Source organism: Zosterops lateralis (assembly GCF_965231275.1).
Source record: "Zosterops lateralis genome assembly, chromosome: 1".
NCBI lineage: Eukaryota > Metazoa > Chordata > Aves > Passeriformes > Zosteropidae > Zosterops > Zosterops lateralis.
In genome coordinates this window covers 109,890,514-109,913,978 of record NC_139762.1, presented here as the reverse complement: position 1 = coordinate 109,913,978, position 23,465 = coordinate 109,890,514, and the positions used below count along the sequence as shown (strand labels likewise).

Sequence of the window (23,465 nt, the reverse complement as noted above, 5' to 3'; positions counted from 1 at the left end):
TCTTTTTTAATTTCAAGGTGATGATTTGTTTCTGTTTATTTTTCTCCAGCATTTAACTTGTGCTAAGTGGAATAATGTTGGCTGGTCAAACAGTATATCTTATTCTGTCTCATATAAAGTGTGTGATTTTAGGAAACTAGTCCAAGTTTTATTAGGAGCCTCCACAAAGGGACTTGAATTTCTTATCTGTATTTCTAGACAGGAGTAAACAGGACTACCTGCATGTGAGGAAGTGCAGTGGGATTCAAAGCCTGCATCCAAACCCATAGCTTGTGTTCACATTCTCTTCCAGGGAAATGGTGTGAGGAAACTGGTCTGTGTTTGCTGCAAACTCAACTGCAAAAGTGCTGAACTATCAAATTAGGCTGCTTGCAGCAGTGGAATTGTATTACACACAGTTGGTAGAGGCTGCTCACACTCAGGAGTCCAGGCCGCCAAACTTGTGGAAATTCCTGTATAAACTCTGTATCATTTAAATAAACTGAAACTCCTTAAGTTACCAGGAACTAAAAAGCAAAGTTGGCTTTACTTGATGTATACAAAAATGCCAAAGTTGCTAAATTTTAAAAAGACCAGAACTTGTGCATTTTGCCAGGGTTTCTCTTTGGCACTCTCCTGTTCTGAGATTTATTGGCTTCCCTACAGCAGTGGGTGAGCCCTCTGCTTCTCTCTTCATTCCTTTCCTGCCCATCATTCCCATTCCCAACAGATATTACACTCCTCCTGAACTGCCTCCTCCCTGTTCCACTGTGTCCCAGTGTTCAAGCTGTCTGCTGGCCAGATGTTGAACTGGCTAACATAATGCTTTCTAATGTATCTTTTCCATGCATAAAAGTAAGTAGGATAATTTAATATATATAGCTATTCATCCAAACAAGGCTTTGAGTTATGGCACCAAACAGAAAAATATTGTCAATATTGTGTCACTCTATTTCCTTGAAACATTTCTCACTATTGCAAAAATAGCCCCCAAACTTGTAGAGCACAGCATCTGCCTACAACCTCCATTTGGAATTCATGACTAACAATTTGTCTCTCTTTCACTGAGATTCTCATTCAGGGAAAAATAGCTAAAATGTTCAGCACTTGCTGGGTGGTACACTGCACCTTGCAGAACCTGGCTGTCTTTTAACACCCACAAGTATAAAGACACAAACTTTTTTCTGTCTCAGAAGGGATCTCGCTGCTGATATTCTCATTAAACCAGTAGCAGAAATCACACTTCTATACGATATATAGACTTCATATGCGATGTGTGTATGTCTTTCCATATCAGAGATTTATCCTAAACATTTTAATAATAAAACCATAATAGCGATCACATTTTTTCTTGGTTACAAGGCATCTTATTTCCTGAGGCATCTCTGCCTCTTTATTTCCTTTAAAATGTATTTGTGTATATATATAATGTTTCCAAAGAGACTGGAAATTATCAGTTTGATGGTAGCAGAAGTGGACCTCAATGAAAGATCTGTACCTTCACTTGAAACAGGAATTTTAAATCTATTAAGTTTCTTATATCTTTAAGCATGAACTGAAACATTTCAATCAATTTTTTATTTAAACTAATCTGAAATATTTTAAAATATCTTTTTTTAGTTTAAAGTTTGTCCTAATTTGAAACAGTATTAGCCCTCCAGATGGGAATATTTTGATTATTTTAAGCCTCCTTTGTCTTCCTTTCCCCCTCAAAAGTAAAACTCTGAAGCCACTGATTCTATGGAAATTGCATGAATTTAATGGACTAAATTATTTCTCAGGCTGCACATGCCGAGTCCTGTTGATTCTAGTGAGATTAAGATCAAATGCCTCCAAAGGTAGCTTTTAGCCCAGTGTGTGATGTTCTTCTGTCCTGCTTTCTAGCAGTAAATTAAAAAGTGCTTTGTCAGTACTGTGCTGCTGGCTTTGTAGCTTATTACGTAGTAGGTCCTTTATATTAGCTGAAGAGCTAAGCAAAACAGCAATGCTAATTTTTTACAGGGTCAAACACAAAGGGAGGAAAACTGAGATCTCCTGAGCAAATTCTCTCTTCTAACAGTTGTTGAGTAACTACACGCAGTCTATCTGGCAGCCCTAATACTGAAAGGAGTGCAATTGTTTTTGTTGCAGCTCCATTATTCTAATTTTTCTGCTGTCATCCATAGTAATCTGAGTATTTTTTGTCTTTTCCAGAGGTTGTTTATCAGGTCATGACAGCAGGTGGCTGTAAGGAAGATGAGAGAAACACATGCATCATCAATGGCAATGCTACATTGGGTTTTGGGGTTTTTTTTGAGTCCACATATCACAATACCAAAATATCAATACCAATAATACCAATATTTCAATTGTAGTAGAAAGTTATACAGTAGGAATCCAGTGTTTCTGTGTTTCTGTTGTTCTGTTGCCAGAAGAGTCCATTGGAATTTTTACAGGCAATGGAAGGATGAATGTGAGCTCAGGATATGTGTAACTGATTGATCCTTTCACATGTAGTGTATTTTACTTCATCTTTGCAAAATCATTCTTGAACATAGATTCATAAATAAACTGAAACACCTTGAGTTACCAGGAACTAAAAAGCAAAGTTAGCTTTACTTGCTGTATACAAAAATGCCAAAGTTGCTAAATTTTAAAAAGACCAGAACTTGCGCTGGATTGTGTGGATTGTGTGGATCCCTTTAATGGTCTCTCTGTAGGTGAATAATCGGTAATTTTAAATTTGTCATTTCTCTAGTTGTTATGATTGAAATTGTTTTCTGAAACATGCTGAGGAGAAGACAAGTACTGTATGTGTGGGTTGATGGCAACCACTGATTGCACCTGTGATTTGTGAATGCCTTCAGTCAGCAGCAAACTAAATGGGATCTGATCAAAACTGTCATTTGGATATTCAAGTCTAAGACCAACGTGCTGTGATATTCACTAATGTCCTTCCCTTCTGCTCTTTACTACTATCTAAGCTACTGAAGATTTTTTTAATGGCTTCAATTGTGGTTACCACCTGATGCATTAACAGAATCAGTCCTTTTTACTGTCTGCAAATGCACTGTCAGCATACGTTCATGTCTGGCACAAAAGATCAGAGTCTAATCCTTGTATTTTATCTTAAATTCCTGCATCACTAGCTGTGGTGTTGAGTTTCACAGGGATTCCTACTGTAGGAATCTCCAGAAATTGCAGATTGCTGTGCTGAAGTTAAAAATAAATGTTTCTTGGGAAAACAGGCCACTTGAGAACTGGCTGATGACATCTACATAAAAGGGGCTTAGCGTCACCACGTTATTCAACTGGTTTTGGCATTTTTTGGAAAATAGTTCAAATTAGAGCTGTCCCAGGTGTTCTGCAACAGAAGAAGATAATGTTGAAATTAAAGCAGTTCTGAGAAAATTTTCATCTTCAAAGGCTTCTTGAGTGATCTTAAAAGGTTTTGGACCAATATTTCAAAAGCCTCCAAGAGCAGTTTTCCTAGGGTAACGTTGACTGACAGGATCAGGAACTAGAAAATCTGTATTTATCTGTTTCTATAAAGGGGAATGCCAAGAAAATCTCTCAGGTATTGCAGACTTTTCTAAAGAAAATGATAGCCTTAGACCACTTTCTAAAGACTCCTGTACTGGAGCCACTGTATTTTACATGAGGTAATAAAGGAAGGGTTTTTGTTTTAGAAGGACTGTGCTTTGAGTTCTCCAAATTGTTTTTATTCATGTTTTGCAGAATCCAAGTTGATAACTGTTTCTTTAAGTACCTGAACTGACATACCTATTTTGAGCATTCAGCCTGTGTTAATAGTTTTCTGTGGGCAAGAGCCTGTCACACTAACTTAATCAGGGGTGGTAAAGTTATGCTTTCCCAAGATTGTTTTGTAATTTGGGGACCAATGAAATATCTAGCTCTGAAGTTTCTGCTGATTTCTACATGCAGAATATGGAAGAGTCTCAAGAAAGCTGTCCTACCTGGATCACAAGGTGCCATCAGCAACAAATCTTCACAACCAAATTTGTGTTTGAAGTGCAATTAATAGATTTGATTGCAGTGTGTTTACCATTGGCAGCTCTCCCTTAGGTTGTTGGATTTTTATTTTTTTTTTTTTTTGCATTGGTTCTATTATTTCTTCTAATGGCAGTTACTTGCAAAAAAGGAAAAACCTGCTTGTGTTCTGTGAAAGAAAGCACACTAGGTATTTCACTCTTTTGATTGTTGGTCCTAATGTTTGCTCTTACATTGGATATAAAAGATAACCCCCCCCCCCCCCCCCCATACACACACACACAAGATCATAATAGTTACTAGAAGTAACATACCATTCATGATCAGGGTTGAAATAATGTGTTTCAGCATGCATAACATTTCTGCTCTATCCAGTGGTAAAAGCTTTTCACCCAGAAGAAGTAAGGTTAATCTATTTTCACCCCCATCTTCAGATCCATGTTCTGCTTCTATAAATTTTTAACTTAGCTTTTGAAAAACTGAGTTCTCTCAGAAATAGAAAATTATTATTCTCTATTTCTATGTAATTATTATTTAGGAAGGAAGGTGATCAGTTTATGAAGGGGACATTAGGAATTGCAAAGTAATGATCTAGGATTTAAAAGAATTTCTCAGTATTTTGTTTTTTTGAAGGACATTTGCAGTTTAACTAAGCAGAAAAAAGATTATTAGAATATTGTTCATTCTCTCTCTTTATTTATTTTTTTTTTTTTTTTTTTTTTTTTTTTTTTTTTTTTTTTTTTTGCAAACACTATATTTTCTAAGTTTTCTGGAAGCTTAGGAACAGGTCTGCCATATAGCTGTTTGTCATACATGTTTCTATTTCTAATGTACATTTCAATTAGAATAAAGTAGCTATGCAGTGCTGATCCTTTCAAAATATAAAGCATATCATGGGCCAAATAATCTTGTTTACAGAGTGTGAAGGGAAAACAAATTATAGATCAGATTTTGATATATCTTCATGTTTACTTCTCTATTTAAAATAACACCAAGGGTATCTGTGAGTGCTCTTACTCTAGGTTTCCCCTTCCTCTCCGAGCTAGCTTTGCCACAGAGAAAATCATCTGTGGACAGAACTCTTGGTTTACCAGGAGCAGCCTGCTGGTTTCCACACACAGATCTGTCAGGCCAGCTCAGTGGTCCTTTTTTACAATTCCATGCTGCCCTTTATTCTCAGTCAGTCCCACATCATAAAGAGGCCAAGTAGGTATTACAGTTGGACTCTTTAGGAAGACTTTATTCTTTTCCTTTTCGGTGGTCTGACATTTAACAACAATTTGTACATAAATGTTGAGATTTTAGTGGGAGTAGGACTGATTTGCTGTTATTAAAACATTCTTAAATGTCATTGGCAATGGTACCTTATCAGTAGGGTAAAGCACAGGTAAAGCACGTGCAACAAGTACTCTGTGTGTGGATTGTGGAGTTGCTGAATTTTCCTGGGCTAACAGAAGCCCTTAAGTATTGGAATTGGAATCATGGACTAGTTATTCTACTTCCTAAGAAATCACTCCAGTCTGCAAAGAATAGCAAAACAGCTCATGGTTTCTCTCTGAAGGTAGATATTCTGTTTGCCCTATTTTCTGGCCTTTTTGAGTAATCTAGTTTGAGTCTAGCTCTCAGTGATGTTTCATCAAGGACAAACTTGACTGCCTTTAATGAGAAGAAAATTTTTTAAAGTTACTAAATAGTATTAAGAACCTGTAGTGTTTTTATTGGCATTAGCTTCCCAGAAAGGAAGTGTAAAATTATAGTCTTCATCCAAAAGTTGTCAAGTGCAAGAAGTTTTCAATTTTTAATCTTTCATTTCCAATGTTGTTTATGACACGCTCTCATGCTTGGTCTGTTCCTCACCCAAGCAGAGTCTCCTGCATAACACTGGGAGGGAAAGTTTGAAATAAGAGATGCATTGCTTAGTCAGGTGGCTTGGCAGTGAAAATTTCAAGTCCACAGCTCTGGTGAGGATTAACATTAGTTATGTCAGAACTATCTGTCAGATCCTTTGGGCTTTGTGAAGTTTCTGAGCTCCGAATCATAGTTACTTGGCCTGCTAGGAATATTGTGACAACTGACCATCTAGCAAATTTTCTTTCTTTTGGTGTTCAGATACCTCTTATTCTCTTTTGGTGTTCAGATACCTCTTATTCTAGTACCTTTTTAGCCAATGTGTAGCTAAATCCTTATCTATATTTTGGGAACTGTGAAAATAATTACTGACATTAATGAAAAAAACATGTAGGTTTTTTTATTTTTTTATTTCTCCCTTGAAAATAGTTTCTGCAAAACAAAAGGCATGTTTTAATTTTGTCAGTCAGATTGGAAGTCAACATCTGTAGATTATGAGGAGAATTAGGATTTAAAATGGTGAGTTTAATGAAGGCAGAAGAGATCTTCTTGTAATGTTAATACCTCATAGGAGCTCTGCTATCTTCTGTGCAATACCATCCAATTGGTGTCAAATTCCTCATGTTGTGGACATTTGTGGACAGAGTTTGCAAATCTGCCATTTTTCAGCCCAAATTATATTAAATATTTCAGGATTCTCCTGACTTGGGCCATAGAATTTTTTAGTAGGAAGAAACATTAACTTGCAAACTTCCAAGCAGATTCTAGTGTCTGGAATATAATAAAGCCTATACATCTCACTTTTCAGTTTTGGCATTCACTACCTGAGACAGATTTTCCAGATTAAAGGGAGATCAATCTTCAGCACTGCTTATTTTTCGGCCTTATAATTGTAGTCAGCATGCTAGAGAGGCCCCAGATAGGCTTGTGTGCTTTACTTCAGTGGCAAGAATTTTGTGTTCAGGTAGCACTGCTGACTCTCACCACCTTTTGCATTCTTTTGGTGGCATTGGGCTGGCGCTGAAGCATTGGAGATACTGAATTTTTTTAACTTACACTCGATACAGTAAAAAATACAGTAAGAAAGGCATAAGGGTATAACCATTCAAAAATGCTTGCTTGAAAGATAAAGAAAGGCCAAGTTTGTCATCAAGTGCTGTCCTATGTGACAGAAGAAGTGTTTTCATTTAAGCAGTGAGGAGACCACTTACTATTGTTACCCAAGGCATGCTCCAAGCAGGAAACAGTAATGTACATGCTGCCCTGGACATTTGTAAGCATTTTAAAGTGGCAAAATCAAAAGCAAACAGAATTGAAATGGGACATGTAATTTATATCACATATTTATAAGATATGCTTATTTGCTGAAGTTTGTAATAGTAGCCTTCCAAGCTCTGGAATTCATTGAATTTCTATACTTGCGGTTTATCTGTGATAGAGTTGTATATTTCACTCACAGAGACTCTGTCTCAGCAAAAAAAATTATTTACATCACAGCCACTAAATAAGGAAAGAGTAACCCTTATGGAGTCCTACACTTGCATATTTACTGTTCTGCTTCTCAGATTTGCTAACATTCACTTTTCTAATGTCTTGAGGAAGTTTTGATTCACTATTAATAACTGCATAGAAGAACAAAGGCTGTAAGTCTGTAAGTTCCTACTTCCTATTCCACATACTTTTCTTCTACTTCTTCCCAGTTTTATGTTCATTACCTTTTTTAAAACTGAATTTCTGCATGTGAATACCAGAGGCACTTGTTTTACTCTCTGCTGAGGTAGGAAATTTTCCTGAAAGCCTCTCTGTTAATGTGAGTGGAGACAACTGAGTGGAAAGAATCTGACAGAATGGTTCCAGGGAGAAAAACAAATGTTTTGCAAAAAACTGCTTCATTTTACCAACATTATAAAATGAAAACTAAAAAAAAAGAAGAAGAAGAAAATAACTGGAAATGTTAACTGGAAAATAACTGGAAACTTCTAGTTTTGACAAGTTTTCATGTCCTAGCTTTTAGTATGCATTTGTAACAATAAAATTGCTTTAATTTAAGCAATAGAAGTCTTTAGACTATACTTTTCTGTGTAAAAAAACAACCAAACAATAAAATTATATCGTCATTTTGAAATCCTCAACTATAGAGTTGCAAAGATGATCAGGAAGAGTCTAATGAGACCGAACTATTTGTAGAAATATTGTTACTGAGAGATATGCTATCAACTCAATTGAACTATTTTTATTATTACAGAGGTACTCAAAATACTGGACTGATAGGGCACTTTGGTCTCAGTTGCTCTTTGTTTTATGTACCTAAATAGCAATTGGCAACTACTGACAATGTGTATAAATTACAAATACAAAATAAAGAATGCTTGCAAGTCTTCTTCAAAATAGTTCTAAAATAAAAGTTGAAATACAATAATAGCATCCATTGAAGTTCTGCAGGATTTTTGCTTTTTGTACATCTGGGAAGGTATGGGTATATTTTCCCTGTTCTCTCTTGGTTTTTTTGGTTGTGTAGGCAAGATTTTTCCTTATTTCTACTCTGTTGTCGTCATCTTGTGATAAGCACAATATTAAAAGACATATGATTATTCTTATGTCAAGAGCAAAACTTCTTCTAAGTTCTCTGTTTCAAACATAGCAAAGGGGCAAATCCAGCAATTTGTACTATAAAATTTGGGGGGCAAAGTCAGAATGTTAAGGATATTAACATTTAGCATTAATGTTAAATGTTGTTAAGGACATATGAAGCTCAAAGCAGCCATTTCTGTTTGTTATTATGGCTTCCCCTTCCTTTCTTTCCCAGTTTTACTGATGAAGGGGATATAATGAGCCTTTCCATAGCCTCTGCTCTTATGGAAGGGTACGCAGCAATTTGCTGAGGGGATGCAGAGCTGTCAAGCAATTATTTTGCTTGCGCTCAGGGCTTCACCCTTCCAGAAAGAAATACAGACTGACATCACTGTTTGAACTCACTCAACACATGAAAGCTGGTGGAGTATATTTTAAAGAGCTTTATTAAAAATTCCAGGTTTGGGGGCATCCAGTCTGCACAGAACTTCTTCTACTGACTCTTACTTGATCTCTCCTCTTTGCTTTTGTCTTCTGGCAGATCCTGATGAAGTAAAATTCAACACTACACACCCACACTATGTCCAAATGGCAGATAAGTTTAACATAATTCCTTTCAGCCCCATTTGGGTTGAAGTTTTGGCACCAAACATGCACGTACATATTACTCTTTGTCTGCTACTGGCACAGTACCAGATTCTTCATGCTGCCAGGAACAGTGGCAGATGCTGCTTATGCTAAAGCATAAGCCTCTTCCTGCTGGACAAGGAAGAGGAGGGTGCAAGATCTCTTAGGTTACCTCATTTTTTAAAGAAAAGGCTTCACATTTCTCCTTTTCACAATACATTGCAGTCTCAAACATCTTTCTTGCTGATGTTGTCTGTGCAGGGTTGGAATTTTAGTGACCCACAAATATAAGAGTCCTATTTGCCTGCCTGAGCCCTATTTGCCTACCTGTCTCCCACCCTTCCTCAGTTCGTAGCTTCTTATCCATAAACTGCTCTGCAGTCTGGAGTCCTCTATGGGATGAGCATTGGACAATACCTCTGGCACCACTCGTGTGCTGTTGGTCTGAGAACTTGTTCCTGCAGTGCTTGCCCAGAGATGGAGCTCTAAGCCACTTTCTTGCTGCCAGATGACGTTTTGCCTGTCAAATATGATGCTATATCAGTCGTAAAATCTTTTAGAAGAATTGCAATTTTTCTGCTTTGAGAACTGCTTGATAGAGTCTTTGCCACAAAAAGCACCCTGGAGGTTTCTCTGGAGTAAGAGGAAAACCAGGGATTTTTTTTTCCCCAGAGGCATTAAGAACTCTGTGTTCTGAAGTGTAAATGCCAAAGAACAAGGATGAGCTAGATAGACAGGGATAGTAAGGCTAGTGTGCACCCAGTGAGCTTTCAAATGGGTTATTTATGTGTGCAGTACCCTCTCATAGACACGCTCCTTCATCTCCTTGCTGTGCATATGCAGGGACAGTAGCTCTGCAGGCAAAAAAGTAAGCGTGCAAGTCACTCATGAGGCTTTATAAATGAGCTCTTCTATAATGCTGTGACTGACAGGGCAGTATTATTTTTCTGATAGTCGTTGATGTCATGGAGTGGCAGTTTTTCACTGCTCTGTTATTTAACATTATAATTGAATAAAAGAGCTTCCTGTTTTGTACCTCCAACAAGAAGAGATGTTTACCCATGGAAAATTGTGAATTACTGAGGTGTTTGTTTAATAATAAAATAAGATTTACAGCCTGGCTAATGCTGATTCCACTGTGTATGTGCATGTGCATATCATATTTACTGTACTCTTGTTGACAAGGCTAAGGATCAGTTTGCTCTGTTCCTTTTTGTTTTCATAAACCCATGTAGGTAGCTCCTGTCCTATTCCTCCACCACAGAAAATAACAGTAAGGAATTTTTTGATAAGCATCACTGAAACTGACGGACATTGAAGATTTAAATTCAGTCCAGTGAGTTACGTAGTTGAATTCACAGAAGGCAACACCATCAGGAAAGCATATATGTCAAAAGGAGAAAAATAATTGTTATTGAGATTAACTGAAGAGGACAATTAATAAATATTCATGTAATGGACCAAATGCAGTCTCACTGGGAATAAAGGGACTGAGTTCTGTGAACACCACCCTTGCTCTGTCCTCTGGAAAGGCTCTTGCCCATCTCTTAACTCCTGTTCTTTGTTTCCTTGATACAGGACAGGGAAATAGAAAATAACGGCAGTAATTTTTGTGAGGAGCAGAGAAGGGTGCTTGAGGTTTATACAGATTCAAAAAAAGCCTGGAGACTTGGAAGGAAAAAGCATATTGAGCACCAGCATTTAACTAGAAGCCACATCCTGCTCAGGAAAATTGTGTTTGAAATTATTAAGGGCTCAGCAATCCACAGGAGGAAGAATTGTATATTCTTATTCTCCTCTCTGAATATCTCCTAATAAACAGTGATTAGGAGATAGGATATTGGACTAAATGGATTTTTTATCTGACCAACTATGACCATTCTTATGCTTTATGAAATGGGAAGGTCTGACATCACCTTTGTACCTCCAGTAATTCAACCCCTGTTCTATATAAAAATTTGAAAGGGAATGGAGATGATGAATATATAGAGTGGATTTGGACTGGATTTTAAGTTATGTATTGAACCTACGCTTGAAACATGACTTGTGATGTAAATGAAGCATGACCAAATACATAACTGTGACAAATTAGTATTAAACAGTCCTTATGAAAAGTGGTGGGAGTGAAATGTGTCCTTGCCTTTTTATCAGTTCATTTAGAAAAGTCTCTGTAATTCATACTACAGAAGTTTCTGCGAGTCAGCACTGTACACCACCTTTTGTCTGATTCATGGTGCTCCTCTCCCAAAACTGCCTGCTGTCTGTTGCCACCAAAAGAGTGCTTTTTTCATTAATCCCCATTAAGAAGGTTGCCTTGGTATTGCGGAATTGTGGAAGGAATGGAACTAACTTAGTTTATACTGTTTGCTTATGCAGCATATTATTTTCATTAAAGTTGTATTTTAACATAGGAAAATAAAGTACATGCACTATTGAAGCCAAAGGTTAAGGAAAGCAGTTTCAAACAAACTCAAAATTAGTCTTGAACCTGCCCTTCTCTGGTATGCAGTACTGTCTCTTGCAAGTGACCATGTTCAAATGGATTGGATTGCTATGAGTGTAAGGTGGTGTTTTCAAGGTCTGGGCTGATGGTATCTTCCCCAACAAGATTAAAGCAACATTCATCATCCAAGATTTTGGTAGACAATCTCTAAGAGTGGGTGTTATGACAGCCTGCATTTGCACAGCAAGAAGTTTCAGTCTCACTCATCCCACTCAGCTCATTCACTTCCAATCTCCTCATTTTAGAAGGAACAGTTACCCATCTTGCTGCTCTCAGAGATGCTCTGTCGACAGGCAGCCCACTCAAAATGTTCATTTAACCTGAGTGCCTGCTACCTTGGAGTTTGCAGGCATCAGTGTCTGTCTGTATGTGTGGCCCTCTTTTCTTCCACGTTTCCAAAATTCCTTCAAAACCAGGGAGAAAAATCTAACACAGTCATGACTGCAATGAGCTTGGAAAGTTCACACCAGGAATCTGGAATTCACATGTGTTCAAAAATAAAGCTGGTGTCACATTGTATCTTGCTGGTCTCACTAGGATCTGGAAGGAGGAACTGGAAGCTGTAATGCAAGGTAATAAGACATTAACTTGAAATCATAAAATTACTGTAGATCTTTTTTGAGAATTAGACTCATAGAACTGTAGAACAGGATTCCACTAGACCAGGTTGTCCAGGGCACCCTCCAACGTGCCCTTAATCAGTTCCAGAGATGAGGCATCTACAACTTCTTGTGGCAACTTGTTCTAGTACCTCAGTAAAGCATTTCTTCCTAATATCTAATTTATACCTACTCTTAGCTTAAAGCAATTGCCCCTTTTTCTGTTGATTACTGACATGGGGAGTACTTGGACTAAAGGTGTCCAAAGGGTGTTGTTCAGACCAGAGCACAGGATCAGTGTGAATCAGTGTGCAAGGTGGAAGAAGGTGGTGATGGCATCAAGAGGTGGTATCCATAATAGGATCATAACTAGTCCATGAGTGAGAAGTCTGTGCCTAAGCCTAGAGAGTGCCCTGTGCTTCAGCAAGAAGGTGGCTGCTGCGTCATCCAAAAGTACTTTTGCTCTGTTCTTGGAGTGTTTTGCTGAGAGGTGACACTCTTTAATCCCTGGAAGAGCATCTCTGCATAGGTGAAGGAGGCCCCAGTTTGCTATTTTTAGAAGTGAGTATGTATTTTGCAGCCAGACTATCCCTTTTCAGGCTTAAGTAACAAAACCAGTTGTAGATGTACTTTCAGTCTTCCAGCATTCTGGAGTAAGGGCTTGAAAGCTGCACAGTTCCCAAGATATGTCTTGCCCTGAGCAAGCAGCATTTGGTGGTTGATTTTCTGTCATTGCTGATACTTGTGGATAAAAGCAGTCCTGGATGGTGATGAAGATGTGATCTCATCCCACAGCCTTTTTTATGACTGTCCCAATACCCAGTTCAGGGCATGGGGGCCCTTTGCTCCCTCCCTTCTCAGCTCCCAGTGCCTATGGCAGGCTTCTCTGGAGGTTTTCCTTTGAATTCACCCTGCAGCAGTGGTTCAGATGAGAGACAGGATTTGAAAATGTGGTGCCCTTGCCTCAGTGGAGTTTATACTGCACTCATCAGCCAGCTGTGGGAAGGGAAGCTGGAGTGCCCTCTGACCCACAGTGAGGCTGAAGTGACCCCAGAGAGGAATGCTGTGGTTTGCTGAGCCTCCTGTGGGAGGGCAGCTCTGCAGTGGATTCATGGCTGCTGCCCCATGTGTGCCAGGCTGGGGTGGACTTTGCCTCTGGGGTGGACCTAATCTCTATGGAGTTCCTGAATAAGGAGCAGGGGCCAGTGGACATAGCTGGACAAAGCCCCTTCTTCCCTGAGCTCTCCCCAAGCCACTGTGCCTCTGCCTCTGCTGGATGGAGGGGAAAATAATACTTGGTAAGAGAAGAGGCTTTTGGCATTAGCAGTTCATTGTTGCTGAGGTGTTGTGATATATGAAGGTGAGAAAACTGTAAGCAAACTGCTGGTCCCAATGCCGTCTCTGCTTTAGGTGCAGCCCTACTCACCAGCTGCACCAGATGCAGTGAGGAGATGAGGTCTCACCTCCTGCCTCTGGCAGAGGCAGTTGCCACTGGGGAATGTGGTCTGAGGACAGATCTCCACAGATCTGTTCTCACCCCTTGGCATCCCTGTGATGGCCATCAGTGCTTGCAGTCCCTGCAGGCCCAGGAGTGCTCAGGAGGTGTTTGGGCTGTGATTGCCTGTATCCAAGGATGAGCATCACTTTCCTCTCCTAGGTGAGACCCTCTTACCTTTTTCCCCAAACCCAGTCATTCCTAATGTGTTCTGTGTTTAGAAACCCTCTGAGGAACACTTGCTTTAAAGTAGCCTTACTCTTAGCAAAAACAGACAGCTGCCCAGGAAGGAGGAATGTACTAAACCTTGTAATCTAGTTACCTTGGTAACATCTGTAAGAAACTATTGCTAAACCACTTCTTGTTTTTTCTTCATCTCTTTTATGGAAATACATATTTCTCTTTACTTGACAAAAGCATGATTTGTACCATACCTGTTGTAGCCATTCTCCTGACCATTATCTTGACAAACAAGTTCCCATCTCAAACAAGACTGTAAAAACAGATATTTGACTTTATAGTGGAAACCAAGATTTGCTGTCACGTAACCAAGCTTTTGCTAAGAAAAGCAAAACTCTAATAAATTTTTTTCTATTATTTCAGAGTATTTAAAAAGCTTGTTCACATTTACTCCACATAGGAATTCTTTTTGAGTGGTCATGTTTTAGAACAAACAGAAGATTATTTTTTCTTCTGCATTGTAACATTCTCACACATTTGTAAGATTTAGTTGTCAACCATATGCCATACAGGGCAACAAGAAAAGAAATTAAAGGATTATTGCTAGGCAAAACTAACAGCTGTGCTTGAGAATTGGCTGTTCCTGGATGTAGCTCTTAGCACAGCTCTCATCATTCCCATTCAGCTCTCTGTGTCCTGGTAGCGGTTCCTCTGCTCTGTGTGAGCCAGGACACTTGAGTGCCAGCACACAGAACTTCTGAGGGATCACACTTGTGTGCTGCTGGGTAGGCAGTGCCCCGACCTTTTAGGTGTTCTTTGTATCCTCTATTTACTCACTTGTTTCTGTCTCTGCTGCCAACAGCAGGGAATCTTCTGAGCCCTTCAAAAGGAAGAGCATCGCTCACTCAGTGATCCATTCAGTAACTGATTTAATTAATTTGAAACTAACTGTCACTTTTTAAACTGTTAATCAAGAAGCCAATTATCTGTTAAAAGTCCTAAAAACAACAGTAATCAAAGTGTATCTCTGTTAAAAAAAAATCTGGATTTCTTTCTCTTATCTCAGAGCTTTTAAAATAAGTTGAAATGTGTCTATTTTCTTAAAAAAAGAAAGACCTTATATTAGAATTTAATTTTCTATTTTGGAATAGTAAAACTACTTATTTATTTCTGAAAGTATGTTTAGAATTTTTGTCTTTTTTATGTGTTATGGCTTTGAAGATATAAGTCTCAGGTCATTATAAGGATTAAGGATATTATTAAGGATAAATCCTGCTCTTTTTATTCACTTACATAGCTGAAATCCTCAAGCAGCATTTCTCTGTTACAAGTTTGTTTGGTGTACACATTTAAGAGTCTTATTCTAGGAATGTTATATCTTTTATTGCATGTACATTGGTATTCCCAAGAAGTAAGGTAAAAGTGATACATACATACCAAAGCATTGAGTTTTTTTTAATTGTAGCCATTAGTTATACACCTGTTTTAGAACAATAAAAAATGTTCCTTAAGTAAAATTATTTAAATTTTTACTCTTAATTTGTATTGTTGCAAAATTAGATTTTTTTACAGGTTTACGAAACAAAGCAACTTTTAAAATTATGTTCATACTGCCTGCCCAGTCCTGCATATATTTATGGCATAAAAATGTTTTTTGAGTGCAGCAAGTAAGAGAATGATGTATGATAGCTTTCTAAGCTTTTTTTCTTTTTTTGTCTCTGGATTTCTAAGTATTTAATTGAATTGGATCACTACCCATTTATCCAGTATTTTCCTCTCCTCTCATCTGAGATTTAGTTGCTTTTTACTGTAATAATGATGATGAGTCAACAATTTGATTAATCATGTAGTTAAAGCATGAGTATTTCTTAGCACATCTGTTAAAGGATGCGTCCTGATGTGTGGGTTGTGTGTTTTTTTTTTTTTTGTTTGTTTGTTTTTTTAATTCCTCATGTGTATAAATGTGTTTGCTTCTTTTCCAAGGAAGTCGTTTAGAAGGGCCCAAAAAGGATGGTATATTAAGGTACTAATATATTAAGGTCCATCTCATTCTGTATGTCCAGTTTCAACCTGAATGCATTCCTGACTACTGACTCTCCAGTTTTGTTTCCAGCTTCATAGTCTGCAATAAGCAAATGCTTGTAGAGACCTGGGCAGGTGTTTGCACCATTAGCAAAACCATGTAAATTGCCGAGAAAGAGGTGCTTTAGAGAGCAAGAGGGAAAATTGAGTGACAAATTCTGCTGTCCTTTAATCCTTTGAAAAATAAAATGTTTTACTAGATAGCCTGATGGTCAAAAGATTGTTTAGAAGTAAAGAAGGGCTAAGTGGTAGCACAGGTGGCAAATTCCAGCACTGACAAGAACAGGATACACGAATCCATAAGTATGTGAAGACATATATTAATTATACAATCCAGCTGTAAAATCTTAAGGGAAACAATGACACATCCAGAGTTTTTAGATGGAGCTTTCAGGTTTGTAATTTAGTCCACTATTTATCAGTATATTATGACACGATGAATGAAAGAAGTGAATGGGCACCTGAACAAAATGAAGACAGGCTCTTTGTTTCTGGAATCAGCTCTTCTAGCATAATCTCAGCTGCCAGCATTGAACATATCAGATGTATTTACACTGTATCTCTGCAAGAGGATATTTATGGATATGACACGTGCTGTTCTGCACACATAAAACCCGAGATTCAGATTCTCTCTCAGTACCACGAGCACCTCTGTTGATTTCAGAAATATGTAGCAGTAATCTAATGAATGTGGCATAAGAATTTAAATAGACCCATAGACATGTGGACAGACAGGTCGATCAAGGCAGACTTTATCACTTTGTCCCTAAAAATCCTTTGTGATTGTCCTTTATGTACACAGTGGTACTAAAATGTCAGCCCAGACAATTTCCCTTTACTTAATAATATTTTATGGATTTACTTAAAGCTTTTACTTGAAAATGTGGAGTGTGCGTGCTTTTTGCAGAAATGTACTGGTGCTAGTAATGTAAGCAGTTTTCATTCTGTTTTGAAAAAAACATTGTGAATATATAAATTATGTTTAAATTGGACAGAGATGATGACGTCGCATGTGACTGAAAATATATCTTTTTTAATAGATGATTCAGCCGCAGAGAGTTTTAATGGCAATGAGACCGTGGGACACAGTTCCAATGCTTCAGGGGGAACACACTGCAGGGAGATGGCAGAAACCAACAGTAATGGCAAAACAAATCTGGAGCAGGATGAGCAGCCACTGAACCTGAGTGACAGTCCCCTCTCTGCTCAGCTGACTTCAGAATACAGACTAGATGATCACAGCAGTAATGGAAAGAACAAATACAAGACTCTCCTAATTTCTGATCTCAAGATGGAACGGGAGGCAAGAGAAAATGGAAGCAAGGTAAGATGCTTCCACGTGGTGCAGATATGAAGCATGTAGTTCAGAAAAGAAAAAGATTTGTGAGGCCGAACTAAAGGTTATTCCCAGCTAAGCACTTAATGTGATGTGAGTAATGTTTGTCAGATCATTATTTAAATGTCATACATAAATTTGTATGCTCTGTTACACATATATGATGCATACATACTTAAAGTGTATGTGGATGTACATGGGTGAATGCATATGTATAGGCAAATATATTGTGCTGACACACAGGCAAAAATGGTTTAGTTCTCCATCAGACATGAATTTTATCAATCCATTTATTGAGAACTGCCTACATTACTGATTTGAAATATATATATTAAAGTATGTATATAATGTAATACATATATATATATATGTGTGTGTAAACATGGAAATATATATGTATGTATATTTGCAGATGGCCATCTCATCACATCTATTATGTATCTGTAGAATTTTTGTGGTTTATACCCAGCTGGAAACTAAGTACTTCACAGCCACACACTCACTCCCCTCTCTGCCTTGGTGGAGTCAGGAGGAGAATGGAAGAAAGGTAAAACCTATGGGTTGAGATAAAAACAGTTTAATAATTGAAATAATGTAAATTATATTGCTACTACTACTATTGATAATTGAAATGAAAAAGAATACAACAAAAAGTGAAAGAGGAATAAAATCCAAGAAACACAAGTGATGCACAATACAGCTGCTCACCACCCACTGACCAATGCCCAGTCAGTGTCTGAGCAGTGATTGACAATTCCTGGCCATATGTACACTGGGCAATATTCTCTGTGGTGTGGAATATCCCTTTGGCCAGTTCGGGTCAGCTGTCCTGGGCTTGCTCCCTTCCAGCCATTTGTGCACCTGCTCAACAGCAGAGCCTGGAAAATTGAAAAATCATTCACTTGGGGTAAGGACTGCTTAGCATCAACTAAAACATCAGTATGATATCAATATTATTCTCATACTTAATCTAAAACACAGCACCATACCAGCTACTAGGGAGAAAATGAACTCTTTCTCACCAAAGCCTGGACAAGAATTAATCCATATGAATGTTAAGTGTGTAAAGCCAAAAAAATTCCTTTCAGACAATTATCAATGTCTGAAAGGAACTGATTTGGTTTTTTCATGATTGTGTTATGTGGGCACCTAACCTGAATTAAAACTGACAAGTTTGCTTGAAGAAGCTGTAATCCCCTGAGGGCTTTTCGCTGTAGTTTCTATTATGTGGGTAAGGAGAAGCAAGGGTGTTATTTTGTAGACAAAGACAGATCTTACAGATGAAGTTAGCTAGCTTTCTAGGATGGTGTTTTTCATGAGGGCCTACTGTGGGGAGAGTGAAGAAATGGCACATGTCATAGAATTTACCTATTGATGTTCCATTTTTTTTTTTTTTTTTTTTTTTTTTTTTTTTTTTTTTTTTTTAATATCTGATGACCAACTGGCTTACCACTTTTACAGCAGCAACAATAGGATGTGAGTCCTGGATCCAAACACTATTAATGCTAGTCGCTAGCTTTCAGTAACCTGACAACATAGATATACTTTTGATGGGCACATTTTTTTACAGGGCTTTGAAACAGGAGTGTTAAAATCCTTAGGCATACTTAGAAAGGGATAATGCATGACTGATACCTAGAGATACAACGTTTAATCATGCTAAGGTTTTATCTCCTATCTTCATTTCCTGTGGAGTAAAAATAAAAATATTTTTTTAACTTAGGTGTTTAAGTTTTAGCAGCAGAATGAAAGGAAACTAAATGGGAGATTGTTAGTCTTGCTTATGGCCATTACGTAAATCATATATCCCAACACATTCTCTGATATAAGTTAACACGTGGCCAGAGTCTAATAAGCCAGGTGCTAATGTAGCAATCTCTGAGGGTTCAGCCCTTGTAGAGAAGTGGCTATAATTAATTTGAGTGACACTGCTCCTCAGAGGTGTTTTGTAAATCAGAAGGTTTAATAAAGAAAAATATCAAAATAACAAACATTACAGAGAACAAAATCATAAGCCATGCACAGGTGTTTGAGAAATCTCTTGCACCTTGCTAAAAACATTCCAAAAAGCCCTTCACTTCCTTAGTGCTCCTTCTTAAATACTGAATGTTTTAGGAGGGATAACCTGGCTTGCAGCCAATAGAGGGAGATACAGGGTTTGAAGAACAGTGACAAGATCCAATAGATGCTTCTCTCTTGGCACTGAGCCAGTCCTTGTCAGGAGGGTATAGAAGTTTCTGGGCTTTACCTTAAGGAGTGAGTTCCTTATATGGGAAACACTTGCTAAGTGTGGGAAATGCATCCCTACACTTCTCCATGATATCTTTATGAAAAACTGTTTATCTGTATGGAATACTTTTTTTTTTCTCACAAACTTGCATTTTATGGAGAATGTTCTGCCTAGCTGTAGTCTCTGCCTGTCTGTGAATGCTGGAGTTACTCAGTACTTTGAGTTGCACCATAGGTCCTAAATTGGCTGATATGAATGGTATCTTCTTTTGCTTCAGGGCAGATTGTTTTAATGAACCTTTTATAGGCCCATCACCCAAATATTGACAGACACAGGCTCTTTTGCCTGAGGTAGGTTGTTGCCATTGCTTTTGCAAATACACAAATATGCTTGGCAAAGATAGGGAGGAGTCTTAATGTGAAACTCATTTATAACTAAGACAAGAACATAGCCTAATGTTCAGTTTCCAATTTGAATCAGTTCCAACTCAGATGCAAGAAAAAATTATCGAAAAGTGTTAAAAATCTATAATGAATTGAGATGACAATCAAAGCCATCTCATTCTTTACAAATTTTAAGAGGCCAGAATCATCCCCCACATTAATACATTCTTTCACACTCGCTGTCATCCTGCCCACTCTATATTGCCAACAATATGCAGATTTGTCTTCTCTTTTTGTCCTTGTGAAACTCATGTTGATGTTTAGAGTTCATTTAAGTATATGATTATTTAGATACACAGTGAAATTATTAAATATAGAGTAAAGACTTCAGGAAGAACGCAATCCTGGGACAAACAAAATTTGTTAGAGATTTGTAAGATGAGTTACTGAAGAAAATATCTGGTTTCTAAGTGAGGGGAAATATATTTCAATTGTTGGGCTAGTACTGGAGGAAGAAATACATTATATTTCCTCCAACTTCTACAATGTCCCTTTTAACCTGCATAGGATGATATTCTCATGGGATAGTCAAGATTGTGAAACTCAGAGGCAAAGGAATGGAGCTAAGAAGATTTCTTGGCTGACGTGTTCTGATAGATAATTTTGTATCTGCTGCAGAATTTTTATCTAAAGAAGTTGTTAGATAAAAATGGTAGGTTTTCCATCATGTTTTCTTTGAAAACTTGAGCGCTAATAGGGAAATGTTTTTGAAAATGGTTACTTCTTTGTGGAAGTTAAATTTTCAGAATATTCATCTTGTCCATACGTATTCTAAGCAATTATATGCTTATGCCATAGGGAAAGTTTGCTAAAATAGTGGTATCATTCTGCAAAAAAATCTTGGGTGTCAAAACAGGGATACTTAACATTTTCCTGAAATCAGGCCTATGGACACAGAGGACATAATTAATGATTTGTTAGAAACATAGGGTTTGGTTTTTTAAATAACAAATCATGTTTTCTTGCCTGAAAAGACTCTGATAAATAACTGGGGATTAGATAACCCTGTGAACAACTATAGTATATTATTTAAAGAATGCTCAGTTCAGTTACTTCAGAATATGACTTTTGAAACTGCTATTAGTAGCACTCTTTAAACAAGAACGACATTTCAGTGGGCAGTGTTACTTTGAATCCTCAGTTCAGGTGATGAGTATTTGTGGTAGGTAATCTTTTCTTTTTACAAAAAGATCATGAGCTGAGTGCAGTGGAGGGAGTTGCCAAATTGTAACAACCTTAAAATCTGATCCAAAATATTTTACTATTCACTGAAAGTTTGTTGTGCAAGGACAAAATGGATTTTCATAGTGTTAAATGCATATATGTACATGTGTGTACCTATATGTGTATATATATACACTTTATATCTGCTTTTATTGAGGTTATATTAGGGAACATATCCTCCAGTGAGATCTAGTTGTTCATAGTAGCAGAAATTTGTACAACCCTTTCAGTCTAAACTGAAATTTGACATAACTGCAAAAGTACATGCAGAAGTTTAACTTAACTGGGCTGGGCCTTTGTACTACAAAACACTTAGAAAATATTCATCAACAGATGCTCTGCAAATATGGTTCTATGAATTTAAATAGTTACATGCACACGTAAATTATTTTAGATCATTATTTATGTGTAAACCTGCTGGGTTTTTGTGTGACCATGTTGGTCTCTGTAGCACTGAAATTTTTTTATCGCTTATTGTTTTGTTGTTGCTACTTCCTGTACGTATATTTTATTTTGAAAAGTTATTATATAGCTTTGTCTTTTCTTCATTATTTATTTCATTAAATACAGTAAGCCTACTCCTTTTAAGTGATTTTGTCTCTTCTGCATTTGGATAACAAGGTTATTGTAATGTAGTATGGGAAAACAGACTTTTGCGCTCACCGGTCATACTTACATTGTGCCATTATTTTACCTGGATTAATAAATGGTTTGTTGTGTCTGTATTGCAAGGGACTCTCCTAATATGTAAAAACTTCTTTGTGGAATTTCCCAGATAGAAATACATGCTACTGATCATAAATACCTGAAAGATGCATTAAAATGAGGTAACAAGGACAGCACCCATGGCCATTTTGTCCAGATTCCTACTAATTGTGGACAATTGGTTTTCTTTCTTTCTACCAGATGAAATTTCTGATAGGAAGTTGGGCACCTTGAGTCCCTCTGGATGTATGATAGGCTAAGTTAATAAGCATTATGTTTAGCTCAAGTGTATAACTGGCTTCTTAAAGAATTGCACAAGATAAGAAAATTTCCCCTAAAGTCTGAAAAGTAAAATGCAGTTTTAAAGGAGAGAACAGTAAATAATGATTGCTGTATACCATGACCTTTAATTATAATACTGGATTCTAATGCGCATGTCATTATAGTTCCAGTTGTTCACCACAAGGCAGAGCTTTCATGTAGTCTCTAAAACTAAGATCTTTCTGTCTCTCCTTTAATGCTGGGCTTTTGAAGTGTTTCTCAACCTTTTGTCTACAGCCTGATGTAAAGAACAGTGTTATTGTCGTGGGCCACTGCTAGGGGCTGTTTGGTTCCAGCAATTGCAACTTCAAACAGTGTTGTAATGCCTGTATCTACACTATGGCAGGTTAGCCTGGCATGTGTCTGCTTTTAACACAGGGCCCACTCCAAGAAGGTATTTAGAGGCTGTAACCTTGTATGGCATCTGAAAGCCAGACCATATATGAGGTCCTGGATGAAGTTTGAAGTTCCTGCACAATACTCTGGTTAAAATTTAGTCATCTTCAGTAGTTAGTCCAGCTGTAGAATCTTGTAACATCTGTTTTGCTGGAGCTGATCGTTACCAAGGGAAACAAGGCACGACTGTCCAAGCAGCCTGAGCTGTGTATGCAATTATACTGATGAGTCTGTTGTCATCTACTGGTGAATCCATCTGGTTTCCAAAACTCTACGTGAATTTAGCCTCAGATAGACACCATCTACAAGGAGCAATGTAGAGCCTCGATGTATTTCTTCCTCACTCTCTTTCCTTTTAAAAGATGTGATCGCATCTTAGCAAAAGGTTGAAGGTCATTCCTTAAATCCAGTGAACATCATCACATCTGACATTGTGTTTCTGAGGCATGTGGAGTCACTGCCTGTCTAGTTCCCATTTGTCTGTGTTTCTGGCTGCAGGTTTCCTTGGGGAAATGGCCATGGTCAGAAAATGAGAGAACATATAGCTTTTTCTAAAGCAAGTGAAATCCCTAGAAATTGCAGTGTACTTTTATAGAGACTGATAGAGGCCTATGAGAAACTTAGCAAGTAATTTATTTTAAAAAATTGTTAACAAAATGTGAGACAGGTGTGCATCAATTTGAAGCAGGAGCTAAAATGAAGACTTTGGGAAATGGCATGTTATTTGGAACAGTGTTGAAGATGTTGTTTTGGGTTTTTTTTCCTTTCTTTTTTTTACTTAATAATTCAAATTTTTTTCTTCTTCCATCATCATCAATCATTTATATTCAAGTGGAATAGAAAGGTTTCAGCTGAATGGGAGAATTATCATGTGGTACTTATATGAGATGGTCACCTTAACTTTAAGCTGAAGGGAAGGTGGAAAGGGTAAGATAG

General features: G+C 37.5%; 1 protein-coding gene and 1 long non-coding RNA gene across 4 annotated transcripts in view; one reads left to right on the top strand and one right to left on the bottom strand.

The window, feature by feature from the left end:
- The window catches only part of LOC310912114, a 219,119-nt gene that overhangs the window by 100,237 nt on the left and 95,417 nt on the right, over nt 1–23,465 (bottom strand). The window lies entirely within an intron of this gene.
- NOL4 (nucleolar protein 4) overlaps nt 1–23,465 on the top strand; it is a gene marked incomplete at both ends in the record, with an annotated part of 188,624 nt that overhangs the window by 93,109 nt on the left and 72,050 nt on the right. For all 3 annotated transcript variants that reach the window (XM_083866336.1, XM_083866335.1, XM_083866337.1), the window contains one exon: nt 16,915–17,198. In XM_083866336.1, the coding sequence (XP_083722462.1) occupies nt 16,915–17,198 (284 nt within the window). The remainder of the gene's footprint in view (nt 1–16,914; nt 17,199–23,465) is intronic.